General features: G+C 43.0%; 1 protein-coding gene across 10 annotated transcripts in view; it reads left to right on the top strand.

Annotated features, from left to right (window-relative positions):
- The window catches only part of DENND1A (DENN domain containing 1A), a 540,810-nt gene that overhangs the window by 249,630 nt on the left and 271,121 nt on the right, over nucleotides 1–20,059 (top strand). For all 10 annotated transcript variants that reach the window (XM_073806587.1, XM_073806589.1, XM_073806585.1 and 7 more), the window contains one exon: nucleotides 10,123–10,192. In XM_073806587.1, coding sequence (XP_073662688.1) covers nucleotides 10,123–10,192 — 70 coding nt within the window. The remainder of the gene's footprint in view (nucleotides 1–10,122; nucleotides 10,193–20,059) is intronic.

Below are 20,059 nucleotides of genomic sequence, written 5' to 3'. Positions count from 1 at the left end.
GATTGTTCGTTTTTTCTTATTTAGGTTCCTCCAACTTTTAATCTTAATGGCAAAAGAGTACAATTTCATCAAGAAAAACCATTGTTTATTCTGTTCCAGGCTCAATGGTGGGTGCATATGTTTCCCCGTAACAACAGCCATGTGAGTGTAGATAGTATATCCCCATTTCACACGTGGGGGAGAAGAAACACAGTTCAGGCCACAGCTAGTGACAGAACAGTGGGTCTCCTGACTTTGCAGTCTGTGTAAAGTTGATCAGCGAAGTGTCATTTCCTGTGGGAAGACTTTCCAGAACCTCTCCTCTGTTCCCTCTGTGAACCTCTGTCATAGCACTGACCCAGCGCTGCCGACAGTATTTGCCAATGTGTCTGCTTCCTTCTTGAGACAGTGAGCTCTCCAAATGCTGGGTCCTGGGTCTCATTCCCCATGCACCTTGCAGAGTGCCAGGCATATATTGGATGCGGCTTAATAAATATGGAGGAATATGTGATTTCATGTATGATTGACTGCAACATTTGAAAAGTGAATGATCTGGAAATGTGTGATGTTTGGACTGTAAACGTCACCTCAATTTTAAATTCCAGAGTATGTTCATTGAAGTTTAGTGTGGTTAGCTCAGGAGGTTGTGGTATGTTTTTCTCATAGGGAGGAATGTGTGCACCTTGGTGCTAAGGCTGTAGTTTGAGAACTGTAGACTAGCACACAAGGATGGTTTTTGTTGGGCTTAAAGATGGGAATGCTTGTTGGCTGAGTGTAATGAGAGAGAAGATGAGTCTTATAGAAGGCAGTGTGGTTGGAGACTAGAGTCTTCCCACTTTCCATCTCCAATTGGGAGGGAAAGGGGAGGGCATGAGAGGTGTAGGAGTAGGAGAAAGGGAAGCTCATGTTAGAGCTATTCTCTTCAGTAAGTTTGGAGAGAAGAAAATCTTCTGAAGAGCAGGAGAGATGGATTAGAGATGGGAGAAAAAGTAAGTTTAGGGCAGACTCTGTGGGAACATGGGGCCTGATACACTAACGGATTAGAGGATTCTTGAGCAGTTTTAGAGGTTCACCTGTGCTTGAAAAATTAAGTTGCCAAACTACAATAATGAGCTTGGTTTTTGACATTTTCCCATATTACATCTTCCCACAGTACTTGAAGTAGAAACAAAAAAAGTAGATAGCAGGGTTTACTTGCATTGAAGGGATGGACAAGGAGCAAGAAATCTTAAGTTTGTGGGTACTTCTTGGTCTGCTTAGAATATTTATTTGCTCACTCTATTTTAAATTATTTGTCACTCCAGCAGTCCATTGATAGGAGTTGTTTTTGGTTCTGGATCATTTTTCTAACCAAAATGCTGCCTGCTAAATTTGGAGCCCCACCTCCTAATAAGAGTTGGTTGACTGTTTCTCTGTGGCTCTAGTGGTAATGGCCTTAGTAGAAACTATAGGGATGAGTTACATCTGTCAAGGGAAGTTCTGACTTAGTGGATGTCTAACATGTGCCAGGCACACACTAGAGATTAAACAATCAATATACAGTCATGATCCTTGCTCTCATGGAGTTGATACTAGTCAAGAACTGAGGTGAGTCTTCATATAGGGTAAGCCCAGGACGGCCTCATATGCTGGGACTAAAATGCATTTATTTAAGTGGGACCAAAATTTTATAGTAAAAATGGGGGGGTTATTTAGAATTTTTATCTAGAAAAAATGCAACAAACTTTGAAAATCAATTCATTTTGACAAAATCTAGCCTTTATTCCAACAACACATTAATTCTTAGAATAATGAGTCAAGTGAGTTTTTTGTCGGTGGTGGTATGATTTTTCAGACATAATAACACTTCATGTTTGACTTTCATAGCATAATCATAAAAGGAGTCATTTTTCCAAAAGTTTTTGAGGACGTCATCAATTTCCCCAAGGCCTCTCTTAACCCTTTGATATTGAATTCATTTTCTTTTGATGTGCCACCATCCTTGTTTTTCTTGATTTTTCTCTTCGTCTCTTGCTACCTGGTCTAATGCTGCCAGGTCTTTATATATCAGTCACTTTTCCTTAGCTCTGAGCGGTTGTCCAGCATCTCTAACAAGGGCTTCATGAAATCCTGCATCGTTGCAAAGGTTGAACTTTTATTTGCATTTTTTAAAATAAATTTATTTATTATTTATATTTTTGGCTGTGTTGGGTCTTTGTTACGGTGCACGGGCTTCTCATTGTCGTGGCTTTTCTTGTGCAGCACAGGCTCTAGGCACACAGGCTTCAGTAGTTGTGGCACACGGGCTCAGTAGTTGTGGCTCGTGGGCTGTAGAGTGCAGCTCAGTAGTTGGGGCGCACAGGCTTAGTTGCTCCACGGCATGTGGGATCTTCCCGGGCCAGGGCTCGAATCTGTGTCCCGACCTGCATTGGCAGGAGGATTCTTAACCACTGCGCCACCAGGGAAGTCCTTTATTTGCATTTTATTGTAGACATTTGACCAACGAGACACTGACAGAGGAGTAGGTATAGATGCTAGTCAAACTGGAAGGGCTAAGTGGGGACTTACTGGTTTAAGCGGTCATATCATTTGTGTCTTCCTCTTATAACAGGTTGTAATTTCCTGTCTGCTCTGGTGACTGCGGGGCCTGATGAATTAATTCCTATACAGAGTCCTGGAGGAACCTCTGAAGCAGACACCAGGAATGTTAGGCAGAGAGGGACAGGAAGAGTATTCCAGGCCCGGGGTTGGGTGTCTCTGTATACATCAGTTACATTAGTTAGATGGTGTGTATCTTTTTGTAGAAGAGGAAACTGAGTCTTTGAGAGATTGCTTCCCTGAGGTGTCACAACTACTAAGTATCAGAACTGAGATTCATACAAGGTTATTCGACTCAAGTCTGTGTTCTCCCGATGTCCCATGCTGCTCTGCTTGTTTAAATTTGGGGGTTGGGGGTTGGTAATATGCCAAGTAGCCTTAGCCAAGGGATGCTTTGTCATCCAATGAATCGGCAAAATCTGCTGGCAGGAAGTAGGAAAAGAAGGGATACCTCTCTTAGAGTACCTGCAATGAAGTTTTAAGGGCTTCTTAGGCAGTGGAAATCACAAAGAAAAGTTGAAAGACTGTATTGCATGTCACTCTTCTTAGCTTTAAACTCATCATTCCAAACATGAGTAGATGCACATCTGTGGCAAGCCCTCAGGGAGGTACTATTTCATTATATCTTCTAATATAATGGTGCCTGAGTGTTTAAATGTTAAACTTTTTGTTATAAAATACTTTTTCATTTCACTTTCATACTACAGCCAGGGCATTTTGTTGATCTTTTTCAAATTATGTGTATAACTAGATCATATATGTGTGTGTGTGTGTGTGTGTGTGTGTGTGTGTGTGTATATATATATATATATATATATATTATTTTTTTTTTTTGGCTTTGTTGGGTCTTCATTGCTGTGCGCGGGCTTTCTCTAGTTGTGGCAAGCGGGGGCTACTCTTCCTTGCGGACTTCTCATTGTGGTGGCTTCTCTTGTTGTGGAGCACAGGCTCTAGGCGCGTGGGCTTCAGTAGTTGTGGCTCACGGGCTCTAGAGTGCAGGCCCAGTAGTTGTGGCGCATGGGCTTAGTTGCTCCTTGGCATGTGGGATCTTCCCAGACCAGGGACCGAACCTGTGTCCCCTCCATTGGCAGGCGGATTCTCAACCACTGCGCCACCAGGGAAGCCCATAACTAGATCATATTATCGAAGTTTTTCTTTTTAGGGTAGCAAAGTGGACAGTGGTTCTGGTAAGGCTGAGATGACCCACTGGGCTATGGTGAGGGGGAGATAATCACTTTCTGCCTGGCTCTAAATACTCATCTTCAGAATGTTGCTTCTCTTTAACTGGCCCTTTGGTTCCCCACCGATTCCAGAATAAAAGGGAGGCCCGTGCATTTGGCATATGAGAGCCCCTCCAGAGCCTGGCCCTTCTGCCCCTGCCTCATCTTTGTCCTCCTGCAGCCTGCACACCCTACTCTCTGGCTATTCCAACTGCACCAGTGGTTTGTGCCTACAAGCCCTTGCTCATGAGTTTTCCCTGCCTCTAATGCTCTTTATCCCCACCCATTCCAACCTTCTTCCCTTAGGCAGAGAACAGCCTCTTTCAAGACTTAGCTGAAGCCCAACCTTCTCTCTGTGATGCGTATTGACTCCCACTCACAGTTGCAACCAGCTCTTCTCTCCATTGCATGCCCCTCCCTATAGCCATGGTTTTAAATTTTTTATTTTATTTTCCCAACTCATGTCATTTTTCTGTATACTCTAGTTGGTCTACTGTTTATTTATTTATTTGGCTGCGCTGAGCCTTAGTTGTGGCACATGGGATCTTCTTTGCGGCATGCGAGTTGTTTTTTTTTTTTTTGCAGCATGCGGGATCTTTGTTGTGGCATGTGGGATCTAGTTCCCTGACCAGGGATCGAACCCAGGCCCCCTGCACTGGGAGTGCAGAGTCTTAACCACCAGGGAAGTTCCTACTTATGGTAGTTTTTATGGAAGAAGAGACTCTTTAGATTCTCTCCTCCCCATTTTATTTTTAATTTTGAAACAATAACAAACATACAGAAAAGTGTGAGTATAATACAAATGCCCCATTTGGGAGATGTTGCCAAAATAATACCCAGTAACCCTCGAATACTTTAGTATGTGTTATAAAAGATTCTTTTTTTACATAGCTACATTACAATCATCAAAATCAGAAAATTAGTATTAATTTTGATGCAGTACTACCATGTAATACTTGGACCTCCCATTTGTGTGTATGTGTGTAAGTGTGAGTGTATATAAAGGATATAGTTAAGGATCGCATGTTGCATTTTGTTGTCATGTCTCTTTAGTCTTCTTATTCTGAAATAACTCCTCAGTGTTTCCTAGACTTCTATGAACTTGACACTTAGGCTATTAATTTGTAAAAGCTTCTTCAGTTTGGGTTTATCTGATGTTTCCGTAGGAATTAAGTTCTACTCTGTGGCAGGAATGTAATAGTATTCTGCGTTCTTTTCATTGCATTCTTCCAGGTGGTACACTATTTCAATTTGTCCCACTACTTGATTGAGGACATATCTCCTAGGATTCTCCATTCTTTTTCCCTTTTTAATTAAAAGGTATACTAGGAATATCCTCATCCTATCCTTACCAAACTTTTAATTTGCTTATTTATTCCAGCATAGACTCATGATTTCCTATTTTAGTTATTATTAAATGATCTCTTTCTATCCTTATTTGTTTTGATGCTCAAATTGTCACAGATACGGTCAGTAGGAACCCATCCATACTAGCTTTTGTGTCCCATTGGTATGCCCTAAGCATATGTTGAGCACTGCCTTTTTTCTAGCACAAGGTATTTCCCAGCCCTGGCCCTGGAATCAGGCATTTCTTCCAGGAGCCCTGGTTCCTTCTAGTGGAGAATGGTACTTAGAAGCCAGGATTTGGGCATTAAGTGTGCTTATTATAATTGGGATGTCTATGCCAGGCCCTTCAGTGGCTAGAGCTAGAGAATATATGTATCTGTATGTGTATCTGTAATATCTGTAATAATGTACATACATACATTTGTATTTCTTTTATCTCTCTCCATGATTTCACATAGTTACGTCTAATTCCAGTTCAGTGTGGTAGGGTTCATTCTTATTTTCTCCCTATTCATATTAGTAACTCTCTTCTCTAATAGTAATAAGCTTGGTTTTCATTATATATTTACTTACTTGATCAGTCTTGATCTATTCCCCTGTGTGTAACCAGTCTCCCTCTTTTGTAGCCCCCCTCCTCTGTGGCTGCCGTCCTCACCCCATTTGAACTCGGACTGTAGGCAAGGCAGTCACTGCTGTCTCCTACTGCCATAGACATCCTTCTCAACTGCTTGAACTCTGCCTGGCCATCCTTCATGGAAGCCCTCCTGTCCACTTAGGCTCTGGCATCCCACACTGGACTGCCTTCCAGATGCTCTTTTTTAATCCTCTTGGGTTCTAATACTACTCTAGTCAACTTGTTTCTACTGACATAGATGCTTTCGTTACCCAGTGCCAGGCCTTTCCCCTACTTATACACCCTTCTTACCCCTTTTGAGTTCTGACACTCCAAGCCAGGCTACCTCCTGTGTAGACACCCTCCTTATCCTCCTGGAGCCCTGACTTTCCCTTACCAGGGAACCCTCCTCACCCCACTTGGGCTCCAAAACTCTGTGCCAGTTTGTTCCATCTGGGGGATATCGTCCTCTCCATGCTTGTGCTGTGACGTCCTGCTCACGACTACTCTTCTCGCAGGTGGTCACCTTTCTCAACTTGGTCCGCTTCTGCCACCATTGCACCCCATCTCTCTGTCTCTCTCTCTCTCTGTCTCTGTCTGTCTGTCTGTCTCTCTCTCTCTCTCTCTCTCTCTCACACACACACACACACACACACACACACACACACACACACCCCTCTACCTTGCTTGGGCTCATTTAATGGCTTTGAACTGAACTATTAGCAAGTGAAGTGGGAGAGCTTTTTAAAATTTGTAATGGTTTTCTATTTTAGTACTTAAGACACTGGAGTGGAATCCCATCATATACACACTATTCCAGGTCACTCGTACATGTGTGGGAATGATTATACTGAAAGGCCATTCAGTGGAGTGAGATTAGAAAAGTGAGTCATCTATCTATCCTCTGTTGGACTCAGTTCCTAAGTTCACCTGGAGGGTAAGCAGCTCACCAAGCTGACAGATTTGAACAGAGGCAGTTTTCATTCAATAGGTCCCCCATACTTGGGCCATCTGCTTTGTTTCTATACAAACCAAGTCTGCTGTACATTGGAGTCATCTTAAGGGAATTTTACAGGTGATTTTGACTGTGAGCCATTTGACTCTATTTGCAATCTCTGGGACCTGCCCCTGCACTTCACACAAAGGCTTGTGATAGCCCACGCTAGTGAGGTCATGTGTGTAGCAATACTTGAGTGCTGCCTGAGCTCTTCTCAAGTTTAAGAATTTATATTGCCTCACACAAAACAAAAGCCTCTTCATTTGACTGTCAGGTCAGGGAGTAAGGACAGACCCTGGGACAAAGTTACCTGACCTATGATTTGGCAAGAGAAGCTTGGATCAAGGCCGGTGCCTGGGAAGCAGACTTTTCCCATTTTGGCTTTTTCCCATCAAGGCTCTGCTGATTGGGTCATGATAATGCTCATTTTGGTTTAATGATTTGATCCAAAAGCCTACGCTAAAGAAAACACTTGGGGAAGAGTTCCAACCCCCCACCTAAACTATTACTCCTTGTTGTATATGTCTTTTTCCCACGTAGGACTGTGGCCTTCTTGAGTGCAGGGACGCTTTGTGATTGGGATTTTGGGCCCCAGCCTTGGACCGAGCCCACCACATGTTGATGCTTTGCATTGCAAACTCGAGCAGTTGCATTAAGGTAGCAAGTGGAGCAGGCGCCGTCCTTTAGCCGTCCCGGGAGGAGCAGTGTAATGGAGTGTTTGTTTCCTGTCTCTGGATTGGGAAGTAGTGTTTACTCCATGCTGACAGACAAGTACAAAATGGAGTGGAGGGTCTCCATATCCTCACCTGCACCCTCGCAGGCAGCGTGAAGCTGTTGTGTCCGCACTAATGAAGCAGTACAGGAAACGCCACTGGATAAAGTTCAGCTGTGAACCCTGGCCTCCCAACAGGGGAAAAGAGAGATCCTTTGAAGAAGACAGCTGGGTTTTGGTTTCAAGACCTTAACACTGCCATCACTAGATATTCATCTGTCAGTGCACAGGGGACAACATGTGGGGAACAGTTGTGTCCAGTCAGGCTGAAGGAAGAAAGAGATGGCTGATTTCCAGGGTAACTACAAAACCGCCCATGGCTGAGGGCTCTGCTTAGCGTAGCCAAAAAGAATCGATTTGGTGAGGTCGAGGCTGAGTGTGAGAACCTGGGCACAGTCTGCTGTTGGCTGGGTGGCCGTACCATGTCAACCTCCTGCATCCTCACAGCCCGGCAGGACGCGGAGGTGTGAGGTTCTGGGCCCAAACTATGTTGGTCAGTTGAACCTAGTGGCCAAAACTGCTTCCTATATACCACAGTCCTAAGTTATCAGAGAAGCCAGCCTGTCCCAAGTCACTTGATCAGGACTTCCTAAAATAACTTCAGCTTTTCTCTCATTTACTTGAAGCCATGGTTTCCTTACAAGAAAATATTTTCTCTTCTTGCTTCCCCTCGACCCCTTCCTGCTGGATTTAACTAGTGGTATTTTTTTCTTTCAGGGAAAAAAAAAAGATATTTGTAATCCTTGGTTGAATTTGTTTGCTACCAGTCCTCTAATCTGGGCAGGAGTTTTCTTCTGAGGGGATTTATTGTTCCTTCTATAATGGCTTTTAACTCAGCCGAGGTTTATTTAACAGAATAGGAAGGGAGAAACTTATCTCCTCCCTAATCCCTCTTGAATGTTTACATTACTTTGCCAGAGTAAATGCTGTGTAAAGTGGCAGCAGTCATTTGCTCTGTAATAATCAATATGCAGCTGCCAGAGCTGATTGAAACATATTAACATAAGTGATAATACTGTCATAGAAGTGAAAAGTTAAGTTGCTTATCAGTATATTGTGATAAGCTACTTAAATTTTACAGTAGCATGTGCTGGCTTCGGACAGACGTTAATGACAGAGAACTGTGCGCTTTATCTGTCCTCTCTATTGCCTCTCACTTCATTTATTACCCTCAACGGTACAGCTGGTAATCTGTCCAGGGCGCTGATTTCCCTCTGCTTGGCAGGATGGAGTCAGTGCTCCACTCTATCAGTAACGGATACTGTTAGCACAGCAGGGCAGATGTGAGCAGGTCGGCAGGCGCTTGGGATGACGCTCTTCCCACATGAGTATTTGATATTGCTTTGGAAAAGTTTCTTATGGAGAACAAAGCCATTTAAATTTTAAGTGAAAAAACTTCTTGGGAGTAGGGGTATGTTTCAACAATAATTCTATAGCAACAATGCGCCTTCGTTGTTAGTCTTTGGTTTTGTTTGTTCTATCAACACTGAGCACTGAGGGTCTGCTAGGCTCCATGCTTGGTCCTAGGAAGACAAAGTAAAGAAAGATGTGATCCTTCCTCTTCGTCATGCTCAGTCTGCTGGGAAGACAGACACGCCATTGAGGGCCACATGGTGTGTGGACTGTTCTAACAGGAGTTTGCACGTGACAGGGCAGCACAGAAAAAAGGGAGTTAGGGCATGAGAGGCGGGGATGGGGAGGGGTTGGGGAACTGTTAGGAGGATGAGTAGAAATCAGCTAGACTAGATCATGAAGGTCAGAGGGAGAAAAGTGCCGAGTGTATGCAGTGCAAGCTCTGGCAGGCTTGAGGATGCCTGGACATTCCTCGGAACGTGGCTGCAGTGAGAGGAGTATGTATGTGGGGCTGCAGGGCGAGGACAGCCGGAGACACAGTCAAGGACCTGACAGAGGAGCCTTGAACACTGTCCTAAGAAGTCCCGTAGTGATGGGGCACCACTGCAGGAATTTAATCCAATGTGCCGCTTAGATTCGCACTTTAGAAAGACCATTCTATGAGCCACACAGAGGGTGGAGTAAGGTCAGGACCAGGCTGTCATCAGAGTTAAGGGACATGATGGTCAGAACCCGGTGGAGGGCAGGGTGGGGTGCAGAGTTAGAGCTCTTTCTGCAGTAAGTACAGGGAAGGGTGCATTGTAATAGAAGGTTTAATGAGTGGTTACAGGCTCATGGGGCCTTCGGGACACCTTGCACATGGCAGCAGTGGAAGTGCTGTGTGTGTGTGTGGCTGTGTGTGTCCAATCATGAGAAACTTGAACAGAAGCTTTCCTGGAAGGGGTGGGTGTGGGGCCTGGGGGGCTATTCAGAGATGGTTCCTGATTGCAGAGTCTGCTTTGAATTTCTTCTCTGTGAACCTGTTCTAGCTCTGAGGCATGGGAATAATTTATAATGGACATTCAATCTTCTGCCTTACACAGGCAATTTTTTAAAATCTCAGAAATAATTAACATTTTACCAGTCTGCGTTTCCAGCACAGCCTACGACAGGAAGGCTCTTCACGATGTAGAGAGAAACCGAAATGTACCATCTTGAATTAGCTCCTGGTTAAAGTTTTTGACCTGCGTACTAATATTCCATGTGTTTCCTCTTCTTCCCCCAGCTATCTCCCCTGGTTCGAAGTATTTTATAAGCTGCTTAACATCTTGGCAGATTACAGGACAAAAGGACAGGTATTTGCCTTTTATTTTATTCTTTTTAACAACTAAACTTTAACTTTCATGCCTTGTATTTCACTAAAACATTTACTAAAAAAGTAATGCATTCCCATTACAGAAAATTTGGGAAATTCAGAAAGCAGTAGGAAGGAAGAGAAAAATCACTCCTAATACGTGTCCCTCCCCTGCCCCCTCCCCCCCACCAAATAAATATTGCTAGCATTTTGGGATGTTTTCTTCCTTTACCTTTTGAATTAAATAAGTAATAAATAGACCCTTCGCATTCGGAGTTAATAGTCACCATCTTACATTCCCAAGCAGCTCCACAAGTTCATCGTATGTATTAAATAATAATTTTGCTGAGGCACAAATTTGAATTGCTGGGATTTGTGAGTAAAACACTTAACTGGCAAGTGACCTAACCAGCTGTCCCACTTCCCATTTCAGTAGGGCTTTCTTGTGCTTTTACAGTAATTTTTTTAAGGGTCTGAAAATCACTTTAAAAGTTCAGCTCTACCTCACTGTACTTTTGGAAGAAATGGTATGTTGAAGTACCCTCCATGGGCGTCAAGGGGCAACTGGATCTGTATTTAGACTTTTCACGCCCACAGTTTTTAGGTACCGTAATAATAGAAGCATTTCCCCCATGCTAATAAAAACGTTGTAAATCTTTTTCACAGCTGCATACCATGTACCTTGGTTTACTGAGACATTTCCTATTACTGGAAATTTTCATTATTTGGGATTTTTTTTCACTATTATAAGTGTAGCTATTAGCATCTTTGAGCATAAAACATTTTCTTCATTTTGGAATGTTTCCTTAAGAAGAGAATCTCAGATGGGCCATTTTAAGGTTAGTGGACATAAACATTTCAAAAACATTTGCCAAACTGCTTTCCAAAAGAATTGTACTGTTTTCTTAAAAGATAGATACCCTTTACTGGCAATGTACAAGAGTGCCCGGGTCACCATACTCTCACCAGTATCATTTGTTGAATTCATTGTGTTCTTGACAAGTGAACAGTTCTCATTGTTTTAATTGCATTTCTTTGATTATTAGTAAGTTGAATATTTGTCCATATATCTAACTTCTTATATTTTCCTTTTTTGTAAATGGCCTAAGATTTTTAATTAAAGAGATATATTATTATTAACTGTTAGAGAATTTTTTTCATCAGATTTTCTACAGAACATTAGTTCTAAGAAATGCTCCACTCAAAAAGGGTTACCAGGGCTTCCCTGGTGGCACAGTGGTTGAGAGTCCGCCTGCCAATGCAGGGGACACGGGTTCGTGCCCCGGTCAGGGAAGATCCCACCTGCCGCGGAGCGGCTGGGCCCGTGAGCCATGGCCGCTGAGCCTGCGCGTCCGGAGCCTGTGCTCCGCAATGGGAGAGGCCACAACAGTGAGAGGCCTGCGCACCGCAAAAAAAAAAAAAAAAAAGGGTTACTATAGTTGAGTGATATTGGGTCAGGGAAAGGGAAAGCTGTGTCTCATCTTTGTCTCCTTAAGATTCATGTAATATAGGCTCTGAAAAGTCCTACAGTGGAGAAATCTGTGTCACCCAAATATTCCCAACTTATTTGGCCCCATATGCTTTTAATTCCATGACAAGTATTAACATTCTGAGATGCCAGTGTTTCCTGGAACACACTTTGGGAAATGCTAATTTTGGAGAAAAGGTGGAAATTGTGTGAATATGGATAAATCTTTAAGTTAGATTGACTTACTGGCAAATGTATTCCAGAGACCACAGTAAATGGGAGGAATAACTAATAGAAATGGCTCCCTAGATCACTACACTCACTCTGAAAGGATGCTTAGATATCAGGGAGTTCTGTCCTAAAAGAAGTGATGTACTCTTTGATGAATGAGTTAAGAGGCCACCTTGGGTCTGTTCATTGATTGCTGATTCACAGTTCACTTTTGTCAAACATTCAGTTTTTCATTCAAAATGAAAAGAGGTCTTTAGTAAATAAAATTATATAGCATGTAGGCTCTTAACAGTCTTAGAATTGGAAGTTAACTCACATTTTTTTCCTCCCATATATAAGCTCCAGTCAGTTAAAAAAAAAAAAAAACTTACTAGACTTTGGAAAACATGTCTTGGGATACAGGAAAGATTGGGTAGGTACAAACTATGCATAGGAGAGATAGGATTATTACCCTGTAAAATTGGTGTATCCATCCTCTGCGCTGTTGCCCCAGATAAGGACCCTGCCTGTTGGAGTGTTAAAGACTGAGATTAGTGATGTGTTTTAGTGAAGTCTGTTTCCCTTATACAAAGGATTCTTTTTATTAAATTTCTTCTGGTTAAAGGAATTATGACACACATGATAGGTAGTCTGCCTACAACTGGCTTAATTGTTTGCAAGGTGTGGGTTATCAGATTAGAACATGAGGAAAGAGCTTTCATTAAAAAAAACAGAATCCCTTCCCCAAGTCCAGAAGTCATTGGGAAAGTTGGGCAGGGTAGGTAGGCTTCAGCTGGAGGTGTGGGGAGTGACCATGATGGCTCAGCGTGGAGTGCCTGAGCCTAAGCTACATTATGAGAGTGTCTGTTTAATTCACTGACACAACAGGGTTATCAGGCCCTGAGTAGGGCAATGATGGCATCCCTGTGGAAGGGATGGCAGAGGGTGAGGAGGGCATCTAAGCCAGAGAGCAACCTGGCTGAGGGTGTTGGAGGCTGAGGAGTGAGGCATTTATTTTTGTGGAACAGTGGTGTCAGTGGCTTGGCATCATCTGGGCACCAGATATCAGAACTTCAGTGGGATCTAGAGGAGCCCTGTGGGAAAGAGGACAGCAGCAGTGGCCCAGCACTAGGGTGTTGGAGCCTGGGGTGAGGAGGGCATTTTTTATTGGTGGGAGGTCTGAGGGAGGGAGGCAGACATTGGTGGCCTAGCATTGGCTGTCAATGTTCGAGCAGGGCAAGGAGGGCATCTAGATGGAGAGGGAGGTAGGGGCAGTGAAAAAAGATTGCTTACATACAAGCAAGTAAATATATTAAGAAAACAGGGGCAGGATTTTTCACTTTTGTTAGATTATTGTTACAAATATGTAAAGGGAGGAAACTAGAATGATTCCCATGTTGGATTAGAATTAGAGCCATGGGTATGAACCCATGGCTTTCAACATATGTGATATAGAAAACAGAGATGTAACTGTGTATTGTAGGTGTGTGTGTGTGTGTGTGTGTGTGTGTGTGTGTGTGAGTGATATATTCCCTGTCTCTATCCACGGAAAGGGTCTGGGGTCAACTATACACAAGTAGCAATGAGCACACCAAAGTGCCCAAATCTTGGTTTCTAAATTCATTTCCTACTAAAAGGAGCCAGGACTCCCTGAAGAAATGTCTAGTTCCAGAGCTGAGGCAGGGAAAAGTATGAGTCTGTAATATCTTTTTGTGCCAAAAGTAATGTGGTGCTCAAAACATGTTGGAGAGAGGGGAGGAATCAAGATAGCGCAAGAGGAGGACGTAGATTCACCTCTCCTCATAAGGACATCAAGAATACATCTACAAATGGAGCAGTTCTCACAGAGCACCTGCTGAACACTAGTGGAAGACTTCGGACACCTAAAAGGACCAGAAAAATCCCCACGCAACCGGGTAGGACCAAAGAAAGAAAAAAAGAAAAGAGGGAACAGAAAGGGACCAGCACCCCTGGTGGGGAGCTGAAGGTGAGGAGAGGTTCCTGCACTCAGAGAGACCCCCTCAGGGAGGTAAATCAGCTGGGACAGAGAAGGAGCTTCAGGGCATCGGAGGGGAATGCAGCAACCGGTCTGTGGAAGGCAGGAGAGAGTAAGATGTGCCTGCGTGGTCTGTGCTGCAGCGCTGCGCACCCCAGCCTGAGTCGTGTGTCTCCTGGTATGGAGGGGTGCTGGGTGCTGGAAAGTGGGGTTTGGAGAGCGGACCCACGGAGGGAACAGCTGTGGTCTGTGAAGAGACAGCCTGAAGGGACGAGAGTAAGGAACTCCACAACCGGGCAAGTTTGCGGAAGCCCAGGCCACCGTAGAAGCAAGGCGCCATTGTTGAGTGGTGCACAAGGGGCGGGGCGGCCAGGGCAACCCCCTTCCCCACCCACCGGCCCCTGCCTCCACAGGCACTGGGAGGGTCACTCATCTGAGCAGGATTGCCCTTGCTTCAAGCCAAGGCCTCCTCTGCCTGCGCAGGCTCCGGGATCCTGAGCGCTGCCCCCACCAAAGCCTCCTCGGGAATCAGCCCTGGGCGCCCCAGCCTGAGACAGGAATCGGCCAAGGCAGGCAGGGGCTGAGTGCTGAAGCGTGGGGTTGGGAGAGCGGACCCAGGGTGAGAACGGCTATTGGCTGCGTGGAGACAGGCGGAAGGGACTGGAGTGAGGAGCTCAGCTGTGTGGAGACAACCTGAGGGAGTGGCAGTGAGGGGCTCCGCGGCCAGGAGCACTTCTGGAGGAAGAGTGGGCTGCCTTGGAAGCGAGGCGCCATTGTTGAGTGGCACACGATGGGCGGCGCCGCCATCTTCGGACTCTCTCGCCACACGGCAGCCCCTGCCTCTGCAAGAACTGGGAGGGACTCCCACCGGAGCAAGCACGCCCCAGTCTGTTGCAACTTCCTGCCAGTGCCGCCCCTGCAGGCACTAGAAGAGGATCCCATTGGAGGAAGCGCGTGCACCCCACTTGTGGCCGCCTTATCCCTCCGCGGCCTGAGCCAAGCAAGTGTGCCTCAGTCAGCCGCCGCTTTTTCCCCCCCTCACCTGGGCGAGGGCCAGATGCCTCAGGGTAGCCCACATGCAGAGGCACAGGTGGGACCAAAACCAAAGCTGACTCCCAGGGGCTGTGCAGCGAAGGCAGAGAAACAGAAATCTCTCTCTGCAAGTGCGCAAGCTGCAGATTAAATCCCCACGATCGGCTTGGTATACCCTGCGTCTGTGGAATATCTGAAGGGACAACGAGTGCTCCCACAACTAAGACTGGTGTAGCTTTAGCAGCTGTGGACTTTGGGGGCAAGTACACGCGGGAGTTGGACCAGGTCAGAGTCTCAGCTGCCCCCACTGTGCCCAAAGCGGGCCCAGAGACCTGCCTAAAGGTATTGGAGGGCCTCCTGGAGAGGCGCGGGGTGCTGTGGCTCACTGTGGGGGCAAAGACACTGACCGCGGAGGCCCCAGGAAAATATGTGGTTTTGGTTTCATTTTGTTCTGTTATTTTATTTATTTTTATTTTTATCTTTTTAACATCTTTATTGGAGTATAACTGCTTTACAGTGGTGTGTTAGTTTCTGCTTTATAACAAAGTGTATCAGCTATACTTATATCCCCATATCTCCTCCCTCTTGTGTCTCCCTCTCACCCTCCCTATCCCACACCTCCAGGTGGTCGCAAAGCACCTAGCTGATCTCCCTGTGCTATGCGGCTGCTTCCCACTAGCTATCTATTTTACATTTGGTAGTGTATATATGTCCATGCCACTCTCTCACTTTATCCCAGCTTACCCTTCCCCCTCCCCGTGTCCTCAAGTCCATTCTCTAGTAGGTCTGCATCTTTATTCTTGTCCTGCCCCTAGATTAGTCAGAACTTTTTTTTTTTTTTAGATTCCATTTATATGTGTTAGCATACGGTATTTGTTTTTCTCTTTTTGACTTACTTCACCCTGTCTGACAGACACTAGGTCCATCCACCTCACTACAGATAACTCAATTTTGTTTCTTTTTATGGCTGAGTAATATTCCACTGTATATATGTGCCAAATCCATTCATCTGTCGGTGGACAGTTAGGTTGCTTCCATGTCCTGGCTGTTGTAAATAGAGCTGCAGTGAACATTGTGGTACATGACTCTTTTTGAATTATGGTTTTCTCAGGGTATATGCCCAGTAGTGGGATTGATGGGTCATATGGTAGTTCTATTTGTAGTTTTTTAAGGAACCTCCATATTGTTCTCCATAGTGGCAGTATCAGTGTACATTCCCACCAACAGTGCAGGAGGGTTCCCTTTTCTCCACACCCTCTCCAGCATTTATTGTTTGTAGATTTTTTGTTGATGGCCATTCTGACTGGTGTGAGGTGATACCTCATTGTAGTTTTGATTTGCATTTCTCTAATGATTAGTGATGTTGAGCATCCTTTCATGTGTTTGTTGGCAATCTGTATGTCTTCTTTGGAAAAATGTCTATTTAGGTCTTCTGCCCATTTTTGGATTAGGTTGTTTGTTTTTTTTGATATTGAGCTGCATGAGCTGCTTGTAAATTTGGAGATTAATCCTTTGTCAGTTGCTTCATTTGCAAATATTTTCTCCCATTCTGAGGGCTGTCTTTTCGTCTTGTTTATGGTTTCCTGTGCTGTGCAAAAAGCTTTTAAGTTTCATTAGGTCCCATTTGTTTATTTTTGTTTTTATTTCCATTTCTCTAGGAGGTGGGTCAAAAAAGATCTTGCTGTGATTTATGTCATAGCGTGTTCTGCCTATGTTTTCCTCCAAGAGTTTTATAGTGTCTGGCTTTACATTTAGGTCTTTAATCCATTTTGAGTTTATCTTTGTGTATGGTGTTACGGAGTGTTCTGATTTCATTCTTTTACATGTAGCTGTCCAGTTTTCCCAGCACCACTTACTGAAGAGGCTGTCTTTTCTCCATGGTATATTTTTGCCTCCTTTATCAAAAATAAGGTGACCATATGTGCGTGGTTTTATTTCTGGGCTTTCTATCCTGTTCCATTGATCTATATTTCTGTTTTTGTGCCAGTACCATACTGTCTTGATTACTGTAGCTTTGTAGTATAGTCTGAAGTCAGGGAGCCTGATTCCTCCAGCTCCATTTTTCTTTCTCAAGACTGCTTTGGCTATTCGGGGTCTTTTGTGTTTCCATACAAATTGTGAAATTTTTTGTTCTAGTTCTGTGAAAAATGCCATTGGTAGTTTGATAGGGATTGCATTGAATCTGTAGATTGCTTTGGGTAGTAGAGTCATTTTCGCAATGTTGATTCTTGCAATCCAAGAACATGGTGTATCTCTCCATCTGTTTGTATTATCTTTAATTTCTTTCATTAGTGTCTTACAGTTTTCTGCATACAGTTCTTTTGTCTCCTTAGGTAGGTTTATTCCTGGTATTTTATTCTTTTTGTTGCAGTGGTAAATGGAATTGTTTCCTTAATTTCTCTTTCAGATTTTTCATCATTAGTGTATAAGAATGCCAGAGATTTCTGTGCATTAATTTTGTATCCTGTTACTTTACCAAATTCATTGATTAGCTCTAGTAGTTTTCTGGTGGCATCTTTAGGATTCTCTATGTATAGTATCATGTCATCTGCAAACAGTGATAGCTTTACCTTCTTTTCCGATTTGGATTCCTTTTATTTGTTTTTCTTCTCTGATTGCTGTGGCAAAAACTTCTAAAACTATGTTGAATAATATGGTGAGAGTGGACAACCTTGTCTTGTTTCTGAGGAAATGGTTTCAGTTTTTCACCGTTGAGGACGATGTTGGCTGTGGGTTTGTCATATATGGCCTTTATTATGTTGAGATGAGTTCCCTCTGTGCCTACTTTCTGGAGGGTTTTTATCATAAATTGGTGTTGAATTTTGTCGAAAGCTTTTTCTCCATCTATTGAGATGATCATATGGTTTTTCTCCTTCAATTTGTTAATATGGTTTATCACATTGCTTGATTTGCATATATTGAAGAATCCTTTCATTCCTGGGATAAACTCCACTTGATCACGGTATATGATCCTTTTAATGTGCTCTTGGATTCTGTTTGCTAGTATTTTGTTGAGGATTTTTGCATCTATGTTTATCAGTGGTATTGGCCTGTAGTTTTCTTTCTTTGTGACATCTTTGCCTGGTTTTGGTATCAGGGTGATGGTGGCCTCGTAGAATGAGTTTGGGAGTGCTCCTCCCTCTACTATATTTTGGAAGAGTTTGAGAAGAATGGGTGTTAGCTCTTCTCTAAAGGTTTGATAGAATTCGCCTGTGAAGCCATCTGGTCCTGGGCTTTTGTTTGTTGGAAGATTTTTAATCACAGTCTCAATTTCAGTGCTTGTGATTGGTCTGTTCACATTTTCTATTTCTTACTGGTTCAGTCTCAGAAGGTTGTGCTTTTCTAAGAATTTGTCCATTTCTTCCACGTTCCCCATTTTATTGGCATATAGTTGCGTGTAGTAATCGCTCATGATCCTTTGTATTTCTGCAGTGTCAGTTGTTACTTTTCCTTCTTCATTTCTAATTCTATTGATTTGAGTCTTCTCCCTTTTTTTCTTGATGAGTCTGGCTAATGGTTTATCAATTTTGTTTATCTTCTCAAAGAACCATCTTTTAGTTTTATTGATCTTTGCTATTGTTTCCTTCATTTCTTTTTCATTTATTTCTGATCTGATTTTTATGATCTCTTTCCTTCTACTAACTTTGGGGTTTTTTCTTCTTTCTCTGATTGCTTTAGGTTTAAGGTTAGGTTGTTTATTTGAGAGGTTTCTTGTTTCTTGAGGTAGGATTATATTGCTATAAACTTCCTTCTTAGAACTGCTTTTGCTGCATCCCATAGGTTTTGGGTCATCATGTTTCCACTGTCATTTGTTTCTAGGTATTTTTTGATTTCCTCTTTGATTTCTTCAGTGATCTCTTGGTTATTTAGTAGTGTATTGTTTAGCCTCCATGTATTTGTATTTTTTACAGATTTCTTTTTTCCTGTAGTTGATGTCTACTCTCATAGCATTGTGGTCGGAAAAGATACTTGATACGATTTCAATTTTCTTAAATTTACCAAGGCTTGATTTGTGACCCAAGATATGATCTATCCTGGAGAATGTTCCATGAGCACTTGAGAAGAAAGTGTATTCTGTTGCTTTTGGATGGAAGGTCCTATAAATATCAATTAAGTCCATCTTGTTTAATGCATCATTTAAAGCTTGTGTTTCCTTATTTATTTTCATTTTGCATGATCTGTCCATTGGTGAAAATGGGGTGTTAAAGTCCCCTACAATGATTGTGTTACTATCAGTTTCCCCTTTTATGGCTGTTAACATTTGCCTTATGTATTGAGGTGCTCCTACGTTCGGTGCATAAATATTTACAATTGTTATATCTTCTTCTTGGATTGATCCCTTGATCAATATGTAGTGTCCTTCTTTGTCTCTTGTGATAGTCTTTATTTTAAAACCTATATTGTCTGATATGAGAATTGCTACTCCAGCTTTCTTTTGATTTCCGTGTGCATGGAATATCTTTTTCCATCCCCTCACTTTCAGTCTGTGTGTGTCCCTAGGTCTGCAGTGGGTCTCTTGTAGACAGCATATATACGGGTCTTGTTTTTGATCCATTCAGCCAGTCTGTGGCTCTTGGTTGGAGCCTTTAATCCATTTACATTTAACGTAGTTATCGATATGTATGTTCCTATTACCATTTTCTTAATTGTTTTGGGTTTGTTATTGTAGGTCTGTAAAGGTTTTGATTTATCCGTTGAATCTGAATGAGATCCTTGCTGGGTAGAGTCATCTTGGTTGTAGGTTTTTCTCTTTCATCACTTTAAATATGTCCTGCTACTCCCTTCTGGCTTGCAGAGTTTCTCCTGAAAGATCAGCTTTTAACCTTATGGGGATTCCCTTGTATGTTACTTGTTGTTTTTCCCTTGCTACTTTTAATATTTTTTCTTTGAATTTAATTTTTGATAGTTTGATTAATATCTGTTTTGGTCTGTTTCTCCTTGGATTTATCCTGTATGGGACGCTGCACTTCCTGGACTTGACTGACTATTTCCTTTTCCATATTAGGGAAGTTTTGAACTATAATCTGTTGAAATATTTTATCAGTCCCTTTCTTTTTCTCTTCTTCTTCTGGGACCCTTATAATTTGAATGTTGGTGCATTTAATATTGTCCTAGAGGTCTCTGAGATTGTCCTCAGTTCTTTTCATTGTTTTTTCTTTATT

The sequence above is a fragment of the Tursiops truncatus genome, chromosome 6 (assembly GCF_011762595.2).
Source record: "Tursiops truncatus isolate mTurTru1 chromosome 6, mTurTru1.mat.Y, whole genome shotgun sequence".
Taxonomy (NCBI): domain Eukaryota; kingdom Metazoa; phylum Chordata; class Mammalia; order Artiodactyla; family Delphinidae; genus Tursiops; species Tursiops truncatus.
Note: the sequence above shows the minus strand (reverse complement) of the source record. Positions and strands in the feature narration are given on the sequence as shown.